A 17,095-nucleotide genomic window follows, 5' to 3' on the forward strand; every position below is an offset into this window, starting at 1 on the left:
CCAGGAAGGGTGAGAGACCTGCCCAAGGTCAGGTGGCAGTCAGGTGCCTGGCCTCAGGGCCCACCGCTCTTAACCCTGAATCACTGCCTGGAGCCTGTGCCTGGAGCATGTTTGTCACCTCCAGGAAAGACTGTGAGCCTGTCCCCACTCTCCCTTAAGGGATCCCCATAGAACTTGGACCTATTGGCTGAGAGCAGTTTCCTGTGAAGCACAGATGGGGGGGGTCACATAGGCACCTGGGACAAGGAATGCGAGGCTGGCAGGGCCTCCGAGGGGATTTGTCCTCATACCTTCTCCTCTGGAGCCTGAGGAGACCTGAAGCTGGCGACCCAAGGGTGGGGCAGGTCCTTCCTCCTCTGCTGGCTCAGGGCACGCCACAGAAGTCTTGTTACTTGAATAAGCTTTCCATCTTCTATGTGCGTACAGCCCTTCCAGGCTGAGGGTCCCTGGCATTTCAGCCCAGGATTGGGTTTCCTTCCGGCTCAGCAGCAAGCGCATGAGTGATTTTCATATTGGCTCATCTCCCTCCTTCCCTTCCACCACCCTTGTCTTCCTTTGTCTCTCACTCCCTGGCTTTGAGAAGGCAGGAGCTCTCCCCTGGCCCCCACCTCACTCCCTGTCAGGCCCCCGGGAGGTGGCCTGCAGTGTGTACATGTGCACGCATGTGTATGAGAGATTTTGGGCAGGGGTTATTCTGGGTCCTGAGGCAGCTCGGGAAGAGTGTGACTTAGACTTGGTGAAAGCATGTAGGCATCGCATGGCACTGGGCAAAGCAGGTGGGTGGGATTTGTGTCTCTGAGTCTATTTAGCCCTTTTCTGGTAGGGTTGGGCCACAGCAACTGGCACTTATTAGTGATTGGTTCTTATTGGAACAGCAGCTGGCATTTATCAGGTTCTTACCAACAGTCAGGCAGCGTGCCAGACATTTCTCATGCATTGTCTTATTTTGTTCCCACAACTACTCTTTGAGGTGTGTATTATTTTTCTCCCTGTTTTCTTGATAAAGAAACTGAGGCTTGAGAAGTAGCAGAGCCGGTTTGTCTGGTCCCAAAGTTGGCTTTTCCTGCTCACCCTCCTCCTGTGACAGAATCTCCACAGCCTCCTTGTGGCCACCCAGCCTCTGCTTGCACACCTCCAGTGACAGGGAGTTCTCTCTCTCTCTTAGGGTTACCTGTCCCACACGGGACATCTGAGATAGAAAGCCCTCTCTGGAGTTCAGTCTGTCTTTGTTTGGTCACTTGAGAACAGGTTCCAGTTGGGCTGGGATGTTGCTATGGCTGGGTTTCCCCAGCATCTGTTTTCCCAGGGAATTACTCAGCTCTTTGGTTTGAGAGGAGTTGAGTCCTCCCTCCTTTTCCCTTAGCAGCCCCTACCTGGTACTCAGCCCTTCCCATGCCCTTCATCACATTCTGAGCAAGCCTGAGCAAACTTGATGTCGAAACGCTAGAGGGGGGCACCTGGGTGGCTCAATGATTGAACGTCTGTCTGCCTTTGGCTCTGGTCGTGATCCTGGGTTCCTGGGATCGAGTCCCACATCGGGCTCCCCACAGGGAACCTGCTTCTCCCTCTGCCTATGTCTCTGCCTCTCTGTGTCTCACATGAATAAATTAATTAATTAAAAGAAAAAAGAATCCTAGAGGAGGTATTTTTGTTAGCATTGATATGGACGTCTTAGTCAATGCAGTAAGACAAGAAAAAAAAGAGAGAGAGAGAGAGAGAGGTATAAATACTAAATGCCGAGAGAAGAAGACCCACATGGTCCTGCCTTTGTGGAGTTCAAAGCACCTTTCCATCTAGCTAGTCCCTTAGCTTAAAAAAAATTTTTTTTTTTAAAGTATCCTCTGTGCCAAATATGGGCCTCAAATTCACAACCCCGAGATCAAGAGTCTCATGCTCTTCTTCTGACTGAGCCAGCCAGGCACCAGCTTCTCCCTTAGCTTTGTCCACGCTGTGAGGCTACCTGTCGGAAGTGGAGGCTCAGACAAGGAATTCACCCACCGGTAGTGCCACAGAGTGGAGGGTCTGTGGTTGGCTGAGGTTTAGTGGTGTGTGGTTTGTTGGGTATTTGCTTTCATGTTTCTGTCTCCACTTCCCCTTTCTGATTAGTTAACCTCTGAGGGATGGGGGCCCATGAAGTTTGGACCCCAGGCATGTCACTTTCCTATGCTCTGAATGGCCCCCTGAGGGGCTGAGTAGCTGTTGTTCTGTTTCCCCTTTGCTGGCTTCCATTTCAAGGCATGAAATGCATTCTAGAACACTGCCATTTGCACAGGTGGACACACCGTGGGATCCCTGAGCTTGTGAAAGACCCCACTGCTCACCTGAAAACTCACTTCCTGGCCATCAACACTTGGGTAGACAGGACATCTTTCCATTTCCAGTTATTATTATTGATAGTACAGCACCCCATTTGATCAGGCTCTGTAGATTTCCTCGTTTCTTTGAATCCATATTGATAATCTGGCCAGGTGGGTACTGCTGGTCTTGGCATTTTACAGCTGAGGAAGGTACTAATATTAATACTCAGAGAGTATTAGTCACATGCCCAAAGTCCTACCGCTAGGGAGTGGTGGAGTTAGTATTAGTTTTTTTTTTTTTTTTTTTTTTTTTGGAGTTAGTATTTGAATTGAGATCTTATTCCGGAACCTTGACACCACAGTGTTCTGTGAAAGTGCTCTTCTTGACATAGAAGGCATTCCTAAATATTTGTGGAATAGATTAATGCTTTCTTGAATATCTGAGTTTGTGTATTTCCTATGTCTTCCGCTTGGCACACTCTCCCTGCCTGGCCTTCCTCCTTCACCTAGTTAGCACCTCTTCATGTCTCAGGTGTGCCACTTCCTCCTGGAAGTCCACCCTGACCCCACCGGCTGGGTTAGTTACCCCTCCTCTGGGTTCCTGTACCTTCCCATGCTGTTCCCAGTTGGAGGCTTACCATGCTCATTGTAGGTTTTGTTGACAATCTGTCTCCCTCATTAAATAGCAGGGACTGAGTTTGTCTTGTTCCCTCCTGAATGCTCTCTGCCCCGTGGCTGATAAATGAGGGCAACGCAAAACTTTTCTGAGCTAGCACAACAGAGCCCCTGAGACCCCTACCTGAGGTTGGCTTTGCCCCCAGCAGTCATTTTGGGTGGCCCTGGGCTGGCTGATTGGAGGAAGTGAATTCAGGCTGGGTCCTGTCCTCAGCTCCTGCCTCTTGGTGGCTGATGGGGATGGGCTGGGTGGTGATGCTGGCTACTGGGTGGTCACGGAGAATGGGCTGTCAGGAAGATCTGCTTGGGCATCTCAAGGTCCAACTGCAGGCCGGGCCCTGCGGCAAAGGTTGGTGGTGGTTTCTCAAACAGGGTGAGGACAGGGTTCTAGGCCTGTGGTGGGCACCTGCCAATGTGAGCATACCGTGGCAGGGCGCCCTGTGTCCTCTGCACGTTGGGCCGAGAGCAGGCGTGTGTGGAGGAACATCTGGAGTGGTGTGGTGAGGGTGCTGCCCTGCAGCCCGTGGGGGGTTTTGAAGGCGACCAGGCCCCAGGTTAGAGGGCTCCAGTGGCTGTGGTGGGGATGCAAAGAAGGGAATGGAGGCGAAAGATGTTGCTGAGAAGCCAGCAGGAATGGGTGGGTAGGTGTGAGGGGGAGGGAGGTTAGTGTTTACAGAATCCCTGTCCTAGATCGGCTGCCTCTTTGCCCATCCTGGTGACAACAGCTGTCTGAGGCAGAAGCCAGTTATCCCCAGTGCGCGGAGGAGAACACCAAGGCTCAGAGGCGAGGCTGCCGCGCAGGAGTGAGCTGGGATTTGTTCGTGTGTCTGGTTCCCAAGCCAGAGCTCTCTCTCAGGGCAGAAGTTGAGCAGGGCTGGGCACAGTGTGAGGTGGCTGGTCTTCCAGGGGCATCTTGGAGCTCTGGGGGTCCTCCAGGCTGCCTGGGGTGTGGCCTTGGCTGTGGCAGGGCATGGTACAGGAGCCCGGCCTTGCTCCCCTGAAGGGACACCGTGTCCTGGGCAGGCTCAATGCCGGGCCCCGTGGTGGGCCCAGGGTAGGTGTGGGAACGCTGGTCCTGCCCCGATTGGGGCGGGGTGTGGGGTGGGGAGAGCCTTGGCCCCCCTTCATCCCTGCAGCTTGGCTCTGTGTTCTTGGGTTCTGGGCTCCTAGAACAAGCTGCCAACTGTAGGCTGTGGGCACGGGTGCTGCCAGGCAGGGAGGGGGGGCCTGCAGGGGATGAGAGGGCTTTTGTTTCCCTGTTTGTGTCAAGATGGGAATCGACTTCCTCCCACTAAGCTGCCCAAGAGGTATAAAGGAAAGGGCAGTCCCGGGTGGGCGGGTCTTCAGTCTGCCTTTTTTTTTCTCGTTCTGGCATTTTTCTGGGGCTCCACTTCAGCCACCTGCCTCCTCAGGCCCTCCTGCCTCAAAGCACGCTCTTCCCCAGCTGACCTGGGTCACTGAGCCTTGGTTAAATATTTGCCAACTGAGAAGAGCTTTAAAGGCAGCGTCAGAAATCCCACCGCCTTGCCCCAGGGCTGCCTTCGTGATGGGGAGCCCCAGCCGGCCTCCGTCCTCCTCAGCCTCTTTTCTGGACTCCCTGAAGCTGGATGGCTTTCTCTTGGGTGGGGTGGGGGGTGCTCCCCACTCAGCACCTGTGTATCGGGCACCCACCTGGCCAGACACGAGCTGGGGGCCGGGGAGACGGCGGGACCAAGCTGGTAGAAGGAGCCTCTCAGGGTGACACAGCAGCCACGGTTGGGAAGAGGGCGGAGGAGAAGTGGGAGCTGTGGCTGTGGAGGCTGCGGGCCCTGGACCTTTCTGGGGCTCCGAGGAGGTGACGTTTGAGCCTGGGCAAGAGGACGAGGAGATGGCCAGGCAGAGAGAGAGCATTCCCGGGCCGCAGACCCCAAGACTAGAGCCAGCTTTCTCTTCTGGGTACAGAACTTCCCCGGCTCCTGCTCTTCTTCACTCTGCTCTCACAAGGGGTTGGGCCACAGGACTGTGGGACCTCGTGTTGCCCCTTCCCCATTCTCCAGACTTAGTTTTCCTGTCTGTCCACTGGAGAGCTTGGACTTCATCTCAGAGAGCCCTCCCTGGGTGCAGTGACCTGTTGTAAGCATACGTCACTGGTCATTAATGAGGGGACGCTCCAGGGCAGGGGTTGTACGGGTGCCAAAGGTTAAGGTGACAGCTGTGTATCTTTACACTGCCCAGCCAGCCCTTTGACTATTAACAATCAAAGCCAGCATCTCCTGAGGACCCCTCGTCACCAGTGAGGTGGTGGAACGTGGGGGGGGGAGGAGTCCTGTATTGTGCCCATTTTACCAATGAAGAAACTAAGGCCAGAGAGGCTATCCAGAGCTCCTGAGCTCAGGGTTTGTTTCTTGCTTCAAGCTTGGCCCCAGAACACACTTTTCTCTCCAAGAGCCAGTGCCACACTGGGCAACAAGGTGCCCCATCTGAGCTGGGCAGCGGCCAGGCAGGTGGGGGAACATCCTGGCAGAGATGACACGTTTCCGAGCTCTTTCTCTGTTTTACCACACTTCTAGGTGTGGGGATAGAGCAGCTGACGCTCTCTTACCTGTGTGACGTTGGACAAGTCACTTCATCTCTCTGAGGCTCATCTATATAAAGCGGGTTTAAGAATAAGCCTGGGTGAGGGTTTGGGATGCTTGGGTGGCTCAGCGGGCGTGATCCTGGGTCCAAGGATGAGTCCCTTATGGGGCTCCCTGCAGGGAACCTGCCTCTCCCTCTGTCTATGTCTCTGCCTCTGTGTATCTCTCATGAATGAATAAATAAAATCTTAAAAAAAAAAAGAAGTCCGGGTGAGGTTTCAGTGAAATGATGGTGATTGTTAACATATATGGCAGGCAGCTGCCTCTGTGCCTGGTGGCCAGTGAAGTGCTGCAGGCATTAGCTCAGGCCTTAATTATTATTATAATTATGCACAAATGGGCACTGCAGGAGATGTTTGGGGGTGGCCTTGAAAGCTGGCTAAGACTTCAAACTGTAGCATCATCGAGGGGGAAGGGCTCCTGCTTGGGGGCACAGAGCAGGTGAATGTGTGGAGGTGGAGGTCTGAGGTAGGTAGGAGATGGCTAGGGTGGGCTCTGGGAAGGGAAGTGGGGCTCAGAACCTGGCGGGTCCTGGATCCCATTCAGTGTAGTGTCTGTGGGCAGGTGCTGAGACTGTGGTGATGGGAAGCCTCCAGCTTCCCTGGGTGTCAGAGGCCAGCCAGAGCCTCCCTGAAGCACTTTGCATGACTATGTTTCCATGGCGCTGGGAGCCTGGGTTCCAGCCCCGGCTTGGATTCAGGCTCCTTCACCTGACAGCTGGCTGACCTTGGACGAGTCCTTGGGCCTCACAGTCTCTTGTTCCTCAGTGGGGGTGATACCCATGCCCACCTCCTGGGGCTGTTGCCAGGGCTCGGTGTCAAATGCAGTAGAGCCCCTACAGAGTAAGCCTGGGTGTCAGCAGCCAGCACTGTGCCCTTCCATCCGTGAGGCTTTCCTCCCTCCTCTGTCCACTGGGGTAATAACAGACCTCCCTCCCTGGGCCATTTTGATCACCCACATGAAGTCCCCTGCGCAGGGCTGGCACACCATCAGGTGGTTGGTGTGATCGGGCCTTGGCATGCTGCAGACTGCTGTATTTATGGGGAGAGATTTTCCTTCCTAATAACTGGCCCCAGGGAAGGGGTGACCAGCAGAGGGTCCGTCCCTTCAGGGCACCTGAGGCCGCCAGGGAGGGGACCTCGTGGGTGGCAGTCACCTTCCCGAGGAAGAAGGACGGCCTTGTGCATATCCTCCCATTCCTGGGACCTGGCACGGCCCCTGGGCTGGACATAAGCTTCCCTTTCTGTGCTGAGGAATCTCTGGGGTGTGTGTGGGGAGCTTTATTGCTCAATGAGGGTGGCTCTGTGTCGGGGGTGGCCCTGGCTCCAGATCGCTGCCTCTGGCTTCTCAGCCTGAGCTTCCTACTATGTGCCAGGCCCTGTCCCAGATGTGGTGGATACTGCCTGGGGAGTCCGACAGGGAACAGGCCTTTGCCCACTGAGAGTCAGGGGCACCTTGGAGGAAGGAGCGTGCAGAGGGGGGCTGAGCAGGAGGTAGGGATGTTCCTGACCTGGAGAGCAGCCTGCGCAGGACCCCGTGGCAGGGAAGAGCATGCAGGAGCCTGGGGGCATTCTGAGGAGTTTAGTCTTTGTCCCAAAGGCAGTGGGAACCATGGAAGGCTGTTGAGCAGAGGAGGTTCAGGGAGAGAGTTGTAACAAAAAGATCCCTGTGGCTCTTGTAGGCGAAGGATCCGAAGGAGCCAGGAGTGGAAGTGGGTAGAGATTTGGAGGCAGGGCAGACATCGGATGGGAATGGCTTGGTTGGGGGACCAGTGGGACAGTGACCAGTGGCATGGTCAAGGCTTAGCTGTACCTTTCTTTTTTTTTTTTTTTTTTTTTTTAAGATTTTATTTATTTCTCCATGAGAGACACAGAGAGAGAGGCAGAGACATAGGCAGAGGGAGAAGCAGGATCCCCGCAGGGAGCCCGATGTTGGGCTCAATCCTGGGACTCCAGGATCATGCCCTGAGCCGAAGGCAGACGCTTAACCACTGAGCCACCCAGGGATCCCTCAGCTTGTACCTCCTGACTGGCCCCTGGTCACTAGGAAGTCCACCTCACTCTGAAGGCCTTCCACTGGGGCATGGGGCATGGGTGGGGTGGGAGTCCTCTCAGGCCCAGAAGTGAGGTCCCAGGGCCCTGCCGCTCCTGGTGCTCTGAGCAAACTCCTTCGAGGGTTATTTGTGGGGTTGCCTTGGTCAGTCCCTTGCCCTCTCTGGGTGCTGTCTCCCTTCTGAACAAGGACTGCCTGGTTGCTCGGAGGGAACACTTAGCTGACTTAACCCCCTCTTGGCTTTCACTCTGCAGGGTTCTGGCTGCTAGTTCAAGCTCTTCTCATGGGTGGTTGGGCAGTCCCCCTCCTCTGCTGGCCAGTGGAGCCTGTCATTACCCCCTCCTCCTGACTTCCTCCCCTGATTACAGGTCCTGAGCAGGAGCCGTGTCAGCCTTTCTGGCAGTGGCCACCCACAGGGCCAGGATGGCCTGGCACCCCTGCTCCCAGAGGCTGGCAGGTGGAGGGAAGGTAGATTTGTCCAAACTTTGGTTCTGTGGTAGACTCAAGCTGTTCTAGGTTCCTGGCATCGATAAGTTGTGTGTCTCCAGAGAAGTCACTTAACCCCTCTGAGTCTCAGTGTCTTCCTCTGTAAAGTAGGGACAACACATGAAATAACACGTGTAATCGTGGAGCACCACGCTGGGTGTAGAGGAGGTGCTGAACACTGGGCTGTGGCCGGGATGTGTTCATAGTGATAGTAGGGTGGCCAAGTAGAAGGGCCCCGGGCTGGGCACTGGGGGCCTGGCATGCTGACCCAGCTCTGTTGGGATATGCCGTGTGACCCCAGGAGAGTGTTGCCACCTCTCTGGCCTGCAAACTTTCCCCGCTCTCCTAGGTGGATAGTGGGGATGGCGGTCGTTTGGAGGATCGTGTGACGCAGGGCAAACTTGAGTCCCTGGCTGCCTCCTACTTCCCCACCTCGGGCCTTCACCTCTCTCCTGCTCTGGGAACCAGGTACGTAGGTTCCGAGCCTGCCCTGCCCTACAGGATGCTGCCTGCCTGGTTTCACTCGGCAGATCTCTTTCAGCTCTGAAACTGGGCCGGGTCTCATGGGTGAGGTGTGTCCCTGGGGCCCGCTGGAGGGACCGGATGAGCCTGGAACAGGCCTGGCACCTTGCCCTCAGCATGGGCCTCACCGGGGCTGGGCCCAGCGTGAAGCCCCTGTGGCTGCACAAGGCTGCCACCATCTCGGCCAGAGATTGCGCCCTTTGTCCCGGGGTCCCCGTGGTCAGTGTGGAAGGGGTCCCGGGCCTGGGCTCGGATCCTGCCTCTGCTGCTCCCCCAGCTGGAGAAGGACTTGGCAGGGATCTTGGTTCTCCTTGTCTGAAATGTGCCACCAGTACAGACACCACCTGCCCCAGGGTCCAGGTGACCCCTGGGGGGTTGATCTCGGTGAGACGCGTGGTGGGCATTGGGAGGCCATAGGAAGGCCTTCGAGGCTCTCTGGGGCGCCCTGTGTTCCTTTCTCTCATCCTCGGCTCCTCGAGCCGCTTCTCCTGTCTGAGCCTCAGGTTTGTCACCTGCATGATGGGCAGGGGCCCCAGCTCCCCAGAGTCTGCAGGGGACTCCAGGCTACCCCGGGGCCTCCCACATTCTCGCCCAGCCCCCAGTTTCTGAGCGCAGGAAGCAGCGTGACCCTTACTGTTGTCAGTTTGGAAAATCAGAGATTAAAGTGCTTCCGGATGCCTTGGCTACCGTTGCTGCTGGTCCTGGGGCCGGGCCAGGCCAGGGTGTTTCAAGGGCCTCTCCCTGAATTACAGGAACCTGAACAAGCGGCACGTTATAGGAGCCCCCGTTAGCAACATGCCGCCTCTGCCAGGATGAAGCGCTTTGTGCCTGTTAGCTCTGTGATCTTGATCTTCCTATAACCCGGGTGATAAGGCAGATACTGTTGTGCCAGTTCACAGAGGGGAGACCGAGGCTCAGAGAGAGGAAGTGCCTTGGCCAAGGCCACCCAACTAGTCGGTGGCAGACTCAGGACTTGAACTCGGAGCCTGTGTGCTCAGTAGAGATGGTGCCTTGTACACAGGTAGCATGATGCTGAGTCCTGCCTCCGCCTCCCTGACTTCCCTCCCCATCCTTCCGTCCAGCCTGAGGGGCCTGTGGTCAGCTCCGACTCAGAGATGACTCACCAGCAGCTCAGAGGAGGTGCTGAGGCCAGCATCCTGGTCTGCTTCTGGGGCCAGGGCAACCCTGGTTAGATCATCTTTGAGATTTTAGATCAGCTGAGCCAACAGAGACCCACCCACCCATTTTATAGGTAGGAAAATTAAGGCCCAGAGAAGATGGACAGGTAAGGATCCAGTAGGTGTAAGGGTCCCAGCTCTGACCAGATGGGGGCTGGAGACCCCAGGCTTCAGTCCTTGCTCTGACAGGTCTCAGCTATGTGACCTCGGGAAAGTCATTTTGCCTCTCTGAACCTCAGTTTCTTCATCTGTAAAATGGGGATAGTAAAGTGTGTTTTGCCTGCCTCTTGGGGCAAAGACCCCAAAAGAAATTTTCTTTCTTTTTTTTTTTTTAAGATTTTATTTATTTATTCATAGAGACATACACACACACAGAGGCAGAGACACAGGCAGAGGGAGAAGCAGGCTCCATGCAGGGAGCCTGACGTGGGACTCGATCGTGGGTCTCCAGGATCACACCCCAGGCTGCAGGTGGCACTAAACTGCTGCACCATGGGGGCTCCCCCCCAAAAGAAATTTTAAGGCAGGGCTTTGGAAACTATATTGTGGTGCCATGTGGGAGGATGTTGGATGAGGAGGCTTTATGGGGTGGGGGCTTTGTTCAGGCTTTCCCCTTCTGGGCTGTGCATCTCTGAGTAGGTCGCCAGGTCTCCCTGAGCCTCAGATTCCTTATCTGTAAAGTGGGGATAACAGTCTCTGTTAGGGTTCAGTGGACTATTGAACATGTGTGCACGCGTGCGTGCATTTCACCCTGGCCCCCAAGTCCTGAGCCAGATGGAGCCTGCTGCCCTCATACTGCAGATGTGATCTGGAGATGGAGGTTCCGGGGAGGGGGCAGTGGCTCCCTGAGGTGTCTGGATGCAGAATGGGACACTCAGGTCCACTCCCAGAATTCTTGGGCTGCCTTCTTGGGCTAAAGAGGGACCCCACAGGTGGATGCTTCCTGTGACAGCTCCATGGAGGTGCTCAGTGGGTTTCTGTTGACCAATGAGTGAAGTGACTTTTCTTGAGTCATTTATCTTTCCAAGTATTGGCTTATATACCTGTAAAGTGGAGGGTTTTGTTCAGCTCCGGGGCCATTTGAAGAATCCGAGTGTGTGCACGGGGCCCTGAGTCTGAGTGGGGTGAGCTTACCGCCTAACTCTGCAGGATATGCTGGCGGAGGCTGAGGATGATGTCGGGGAGCCTCTCCGCGGTCAGGTGGGAAGTAGGGTTGCACGTTCCTTGCACGCACCTGGCCTGGCTTTCCCGCCCCCTTACTTTTGCCTGAGCTCCTCCTTTGTCCAGCAGGCTGTCCTGTCTGGCCTGTCAGCTGAAGACATACCTATCACTTTCATTATTATTTTGTGATTCTTGTCCTGGTTCTTTAAAAAAAACAAAAAACAAAAAAACCTTCCCTGGATTTTTTCAAGCTGTAAAAATTATACCTGTTAATCAAAATTTCAGTCTCTTGTCGTTGTTGTGATGAGCTGAGCACTACTGTGATTAATAGTGATATCATAGGAACATTTAGGGAAGTCCTGAGCCAAGCACTTCCTGAGCTGTCCTGTCACAGGGCCCATCCTACGGCACTTGCCTATGCCAGGCCCACCATCCCGGGGTTTGCAGTTAATCCTCAGATGGATCTGAGCGTCCCTTCCTTCCTGCCTCAAGGCTCTGAGAGGGCTGGGTGGCTTGTCAGTCCCTGCCCTGTGGCATCTCCTACAGCAGTGCCCAAGGCTGAGTCGGTCGGTGCAGGAGGGAGGGCAGATAAGATGTGGAAGGTGGGTGAGGCGGGCACATGCTCTCAGATGGCTCTGTGCCAGCATCTCTGTACCTTCCCTGGGTCGGCCCTCCCTCTGGGGATGGAGCCACAGTGTCTGTCTGTCCTTGGTGGGAGGGATGTCCTGTAAGGCCCTGTGGACTGTGGTCAGAGCCAGATGTAGGAGGGAGTCAGCAGTCTGTGGATTGAACCCCAACTGCCTCTGGATTTGTGACCTCCGGGGAGCCTCTGCTACCCTGCGGCTCAGAGTGCCCTTTGGGGTGGTGAGCCTTTGTCTCGGTGGCCCTAAATCCATGGCATGTGGTGTCTTCAGAAGCCGTGGAATGAGGGGTAAGAGCTGGTATGGGCAGGAGAGGAGAGGGCACCTGCGCGCCACCCCCCGCCCCCCTGGGGCCTGGGGACCATCCATACACATCCAGGCGGGGGCGCTGCAGTGGGGACTTGAACTGTAAAATCCCTGGGCAGCTTCAGGGAGACAGCCTCCTCGTGGGGTGCCAGGAAGGGATAAAAGGGGGTGCTGAGCAATGCTTACAGGAAGGCTCAGCAGGCAGGAGCATCCAAGGTGGCCAGGGCCTGGGGATCCTGTTCAGGGCTCCTCCCCCATGAGCCCTTTATCCCAGGAGGGGACTGGACTGCCTTCCCCAGCCTGCCTCTCAGAGTTCTTTCCAGCCCCAAATCCTAGACCCCCTATGGCTCCTGAGTCCTCATCCTCTGTCTTCTGTGCCACTTCCTTTGTACCAAGCACAAGGCAGTTCCTTCCAAGCTGTTTTAGGACATCCCTCAAGAATGTGCTCAGCGCTACCCTTGCCGAGAAGCCATCCCTTGGCCCTACCCCCTTCACCCCCCTGCCTGGTCTTCCCTTTCTAGCCCTCCTTTGGCCAGACTTGGCTCTGGGTGCACCCAGTTTCCCTGGCACTGCTTGGGGACTCTCTCTAGTCCTTGATCCCTTGGGGAATGATGTCCTCCCCTCCCCCAGCCCAGCGGCTTCCCCAGTCCTGTGGGGCCTGGCGCAGAGTGCGCACTTGGTGACTGGCAAGTGGACACCCCCTTTGCCCAGCACCTGCCTGTGCCAGCCCGCACGGGGGAGCTGGGGGATCTAGTGGTGAGCAGAAGGATGCCGGGCCCATCCTCCCTGGTTTGCACTCAATCCTTAGATACTGGCATCTCGATGCATTGGGCTCCTGCATTGGGAGAGCAAGTTTGGGTCGTGAGAGACCCTGCTGTGACTGTTTGGAATTTCAGGTAGCAAAGGATTTATCTAAATTACCTATCCAGATCTATATAGTTCTCATGCCCGGTGAAGTGGGGGCCAGGGCAGCTGCCGTCTGTTTGGGGGTGCAGGGTGCCTCGGACCACTTCCTCTTTTCCTCTTTCATTTTCTGTCCGTTTCAGCCCGTCCCCTCTCGCCTCTCCACTCCCTGCCTGGTGACTCCCCCGCCAAGTCCCCATGCCCTCCACCCCTGGACTCTGGTCCCTCAGTCTCACTTGGAAAACTTGTCCGCATCCCCGTAGGAGGGCTATGGTGAATTTTCTTCTTGCCCCCATCCCCACCTGGCCCTTCTCTGCCCAGATACTTCAATCCTATCAGCTTCATCTTTGCCTTGTGGCTCCTTCTGGGTCACCTTGTTCTGGCTTTCACTTCCTCAGCCTTCCCAGCTTCCTCTCCAACCTATAGCTCACCTCCTGCCTCGGGGCCTTGACACACCTGATGGGATGATGGGATGCAGCTTTGCCCTTCCTGTCCTCCCCAGTCTGGCCTTAGGACCGTCTAACTTCTAAACTTAGCCACCCCCTGCTTAGGTGCAATATCTGGGTTTTGCTGAGAGCATGCTGTGGGTTAGGCAGACCTGGGTTCGAATTCTGACACAGGATAGCAGCTTCCTCCTGGGCCTGGCTTCCCAAGGGTCAGGGCAGATTCTGGACCTTCTGGAAATATTGCTCTGAGGCTGAGTATAGCAGGGGCGGGTCAGGCCTCCCAGAGCTGTGGCTGGAGGATCCTCAGGATCCTGCTTGCTGGAAGAGTTCCCATTGGGTGTCTGGCTGCTTGGGGCAGAGTCGGGACAAAGCCCTGGGCTGAAGCTGCCTGGCCTGGTGGCTGAGACCCTGGCTCTCCAGTCCTGGTCTGTGAGCCTCCTCATCCCTAAAATGGGAAAACAGTAGCAGTGACTCCCTGAGGCCTTCATGAAGATTCTGTGGGATCCTGCATGCAGAACTTGCCCACCCACCAGCTCAGGTTAACGCTCAACAAGTGGTGGCTATGCTGATAGTAATAAATCACAGCAGCTTCACTATTGTTACCTGATCCCATTTTCTCTATTTGGCTCCAATTCATTATCCCTTCTTGCCTGTTCCCCCCACTCCTCCCAATCTTGCCTCATCATTTTTCAAAAACAATTCCCGTGGTCTTTGAGAGCGTTCTGGTTGTTTATGGTTTTTAAAAAATAGGCATTCAAAGCAAATTCCTCATTTGTTACCCCCTTCCTCTCCCTGGATTGGAATCTGGACAGCCGTGACCTCATTCCAGGAAAGGGGACCGCAGGCAGGATCTGCAGAGAGGGGTCCTTGGGCCGAGCTCTTCCAAAGAGAGAGTAGAGGGATCGAGCCTGCCTGAGACCCCGGGTGGGGAGGTGGCACATTCTTTCAGCCCTCTTCCCTGGCCACCAGCTCCTAGCTGCAGGCCCCAGGACTGCATCTGAGCTCCACTACCCATTGGCTCCATGACCTTGTGCCAGTGACTGAACCTCTCTGGGTCTCAGCTCTTCTTCGGGGTCTTCTCAAAAATGGGAATAACACCAGCCCTACCTGACAGGGCTCTTGAGAGGATTAGATGAAATGCTGTCCTAGCTGGGTGCTCTTGGCAAGCAGAGACTAGCTGTAGGAGGGATGGTGTCCCTTCCTTGAGAAAGGCCCAGAGCTTCAAACCTGGAATCCAGGACTGTGAGAGGTGGCAGGGCCTGTCTGCCATCAAGTCCAATGTTCTTAGCGTTCAGGGAACTGCGGCCCAGAGAGGGGAGCCGCATGGTGTGCCAGCACAGCTGTCGGTTCTCCAGCGGTAGCTTCTCAGGACCAGGAAATCTCTCCCAAAGAGAGGGCCTCCTTGTCATGGGTCACCACCCTCCCTGGGCTTCAGTTTCTTCATCTGTAATAGGGATGCCCAGGCAGTGCCAGGACTGAGTGTCTGACATGTGCTGGGCGAGCTCTGGAGGCCACCATAGTCACCTTCTCTGTTCAGAAACTGCTTTAGCAGCAGAGAGAAGCAAATGGCCAATGGAAGCAAAAAGGTGGTTAACTTGGTAGGTGAGTTAATTTTAGAATGTTTATTTTTTTGATTGTGGAAGGGCTCGCTCGTGGTTGTAAAATAATTCAAATGCCTATAAAAGTGAATAAAGCAGAAAATGCAGTTCACTTGGCCGGTCCCATTGCCACACCCAGGGGTCCCGCCCGGAACAGGTGGGAGCGCTGCCTTCCCGGACCTTTTCCGCCGTCTCCAAGCATAAATCATTTATAGGCACAAACAGTAATTTTAAACGAAGCGATATGCAACACGTGATTCTGGAACCGACTTTTCTTTATGCGGCTGAGTGTGGTCACCGTCCGTCTGGTGGCACCTGCAGGCCCCCCCCCCCCGCACCCCCGCCGTCCCAGGGGCACCTGTATGGCCTGAATCGGGCTCCATGCACGCACACCTGGCTCAGTTCGGCCACTTGCCTGGGTGACTCGTGCACCTGCTCTTCTGCCAGCCGTTCCGTGGGTAATGCCTAGAGGAGCGAAGGCGTCACATGTGTCCTTAAAATTGTTTGCGCAGGCGCGGGGCACCCCCTGAAGGGCCTTCTGGGTTTCCGGCACCCACGGCTCCGAGCGGCCGTGCTGTTCCTCCACACCCTGGCCGGCCCGACGGGCCTGGGTTTGCCTGGTGGCCGGGAGGCTCAGCGTCTTGGCCCTTGCCCGGTTTCCTGTGCGGGCGACCCGGCGGGTGCAGGGAGCCGCCGCTCGGGCCGGCGCGGTGCCCTGAGCTCGTGCACACCGTCTTGGGAGCAGGACGCCGGAGCGTGGCTGCCGCCGGCAGTAACGGGGACAACGATCTCACGCCCGGTTTGCTCTTCCCTTTCAGAGAAGACCGGGAAGATCCTGACGGAGTTCCTCCGGTTTTATGAGGACCAGTACGGCGTGGCCCTCTTCCACAGCATGCGCCACGAGATCGAGGCCACGGGGGCGCCGCAGTCGCAGCTGCTCTGGCGCAAGGTGAGAGGTGCTGAGCGCGGTTCCGGGCGGGCTCTGACGCGGCCTGGCCCAGCAGCTTCACACCCCTGGGCCTCAGTGTACCATTGTGGCCTTGACGGTCTCTAGGGACCCCACCTAGCTTCTGAACTGGCAGATAGCCTGGTGGCCTTGCCAAGACCCCTTCATTCGCCCTGGGGACTCCCTGCCGGTTCCACCCCTCCATGGGTAGAGCCGGGGCTCTGGAATCATCTTGACAGGCCTGGGTTCAAGCCCGGCTGCTCGTTCGTTCGTTCTTTCTTTCTTTCTTTCTTTCTTTCTTTCTTTCTTTCTTTCTTTTCTTTCTTTCTTTCTTTCTTTCTTTCTTTCTTTCTTTCTTTCTTTCTTTCTTTCTTTTCTTTCTTTTCTTTCTTTCTTTCTTCATTCATTCATGATTTTGTATATTTATTTGAGGGAGTACGTATGAGCTGGGAGAGGGGCAGTGGGAGAGGGAGAAGCAGACTCCCCGCTGAGCAGGGAGCCTGACGTGGGGTTCAACCTCAGGACCCCGAGATCACCACCTGAGCCGAAATCAAGAGTCGGATGCTTAACCAACTGAGTCACTCACGTGCCATCGGCTGCGCCTCTTAGAGGCCTTGTGCCGGCGAGCAAATCACCTCACCTCATGGAGTCTCAGTTTACCCATCTGTGAAATGGGATAAGAATACCTGTATAGAGTGGTTGTGAGGATTAAAGAATCAGTCAGTGGGTGCCTGGAGCAGGGAAGGCGCAGGTGAGCCCTGGCTGATACTGTCAGCATCATCAGCCTTGTCATTATCCTGTTATTAGCAGGATGGTGTTTGTCCAGTAAATATTTGTCGAGTGAAAAATAAAAATGTTTGTTGAGTGAGGGACTGGAAGCTGTGTAGGCTCCAGCCCACGGGTCAGCATGGGCTGAAGGAGGCAAACAGAGCCTCCTGGGAAGGAACACCTCCTAGTGTTGCCTGGCCTCTGTGTGGGGCCGGGGGTGGGACTGGTGGGGAGGAGGTGAGGGAATGTTGGAACACAGGCTGGGCTGTGAGTGTCGAGCTGGAAGCCAGCAGTCCCAGGCCTGAGCCTGGGGGGTGAGAAGCCAGCCCTACTCCTCTGGGGCTGGGACAGGGGGGTCCGAGTCAGTCCAGGGAAGTCCAGGATATTCCCTTTCGGTGATCTTCACCTTCTTCCCCCTGGAACGCCAGGGGATGGCAGAGGGAAGGGCGACAGGGAGGAAGGGTGCCCGCCTCACCTCTTCTGCAGGCGGCCTTGGAGCAG

General features: G+C 55.8%; 1 protein-coding gene across 1 annotated transcript in view; it reads left to right on the forward strand.

The window, feature by feature from the left end:
- The window catches only part of NIBAN2 (niban apoptosis regulator 2), a 51,531-nt gene that overhangs the window by 15,895 nt on the left and 18,541 nt on the right, over positions 1 to 17,095 (forward strand). The window contains exon 2 of the mRNA XM_038549293.1: positions 15,699 to 15,829. Within this exon, the coding sequence (XP_038405221.1) occupies positions 15,699 to 15,829 (131 nt within the window). The remainder of the gene's footprint in view (positions 1 to 15,698; positions 15,830 to 17,095) is intronic.

This window comes from Canis lupus, chromosome 9 (genome assembly GCF_011100685.1).
Source record: "Canis lupus familiaris isolate Mischka breed German Shepherd chromosome 9, alternate assembly UU_Cfam_GSD_1.0, whole genome shotgun sequence".
Lineage (NCBI taxonomy): Eukaryota > Metazoa > Chordata > Mammalia > Carnivora > Canidae > Canis > Canis lupus.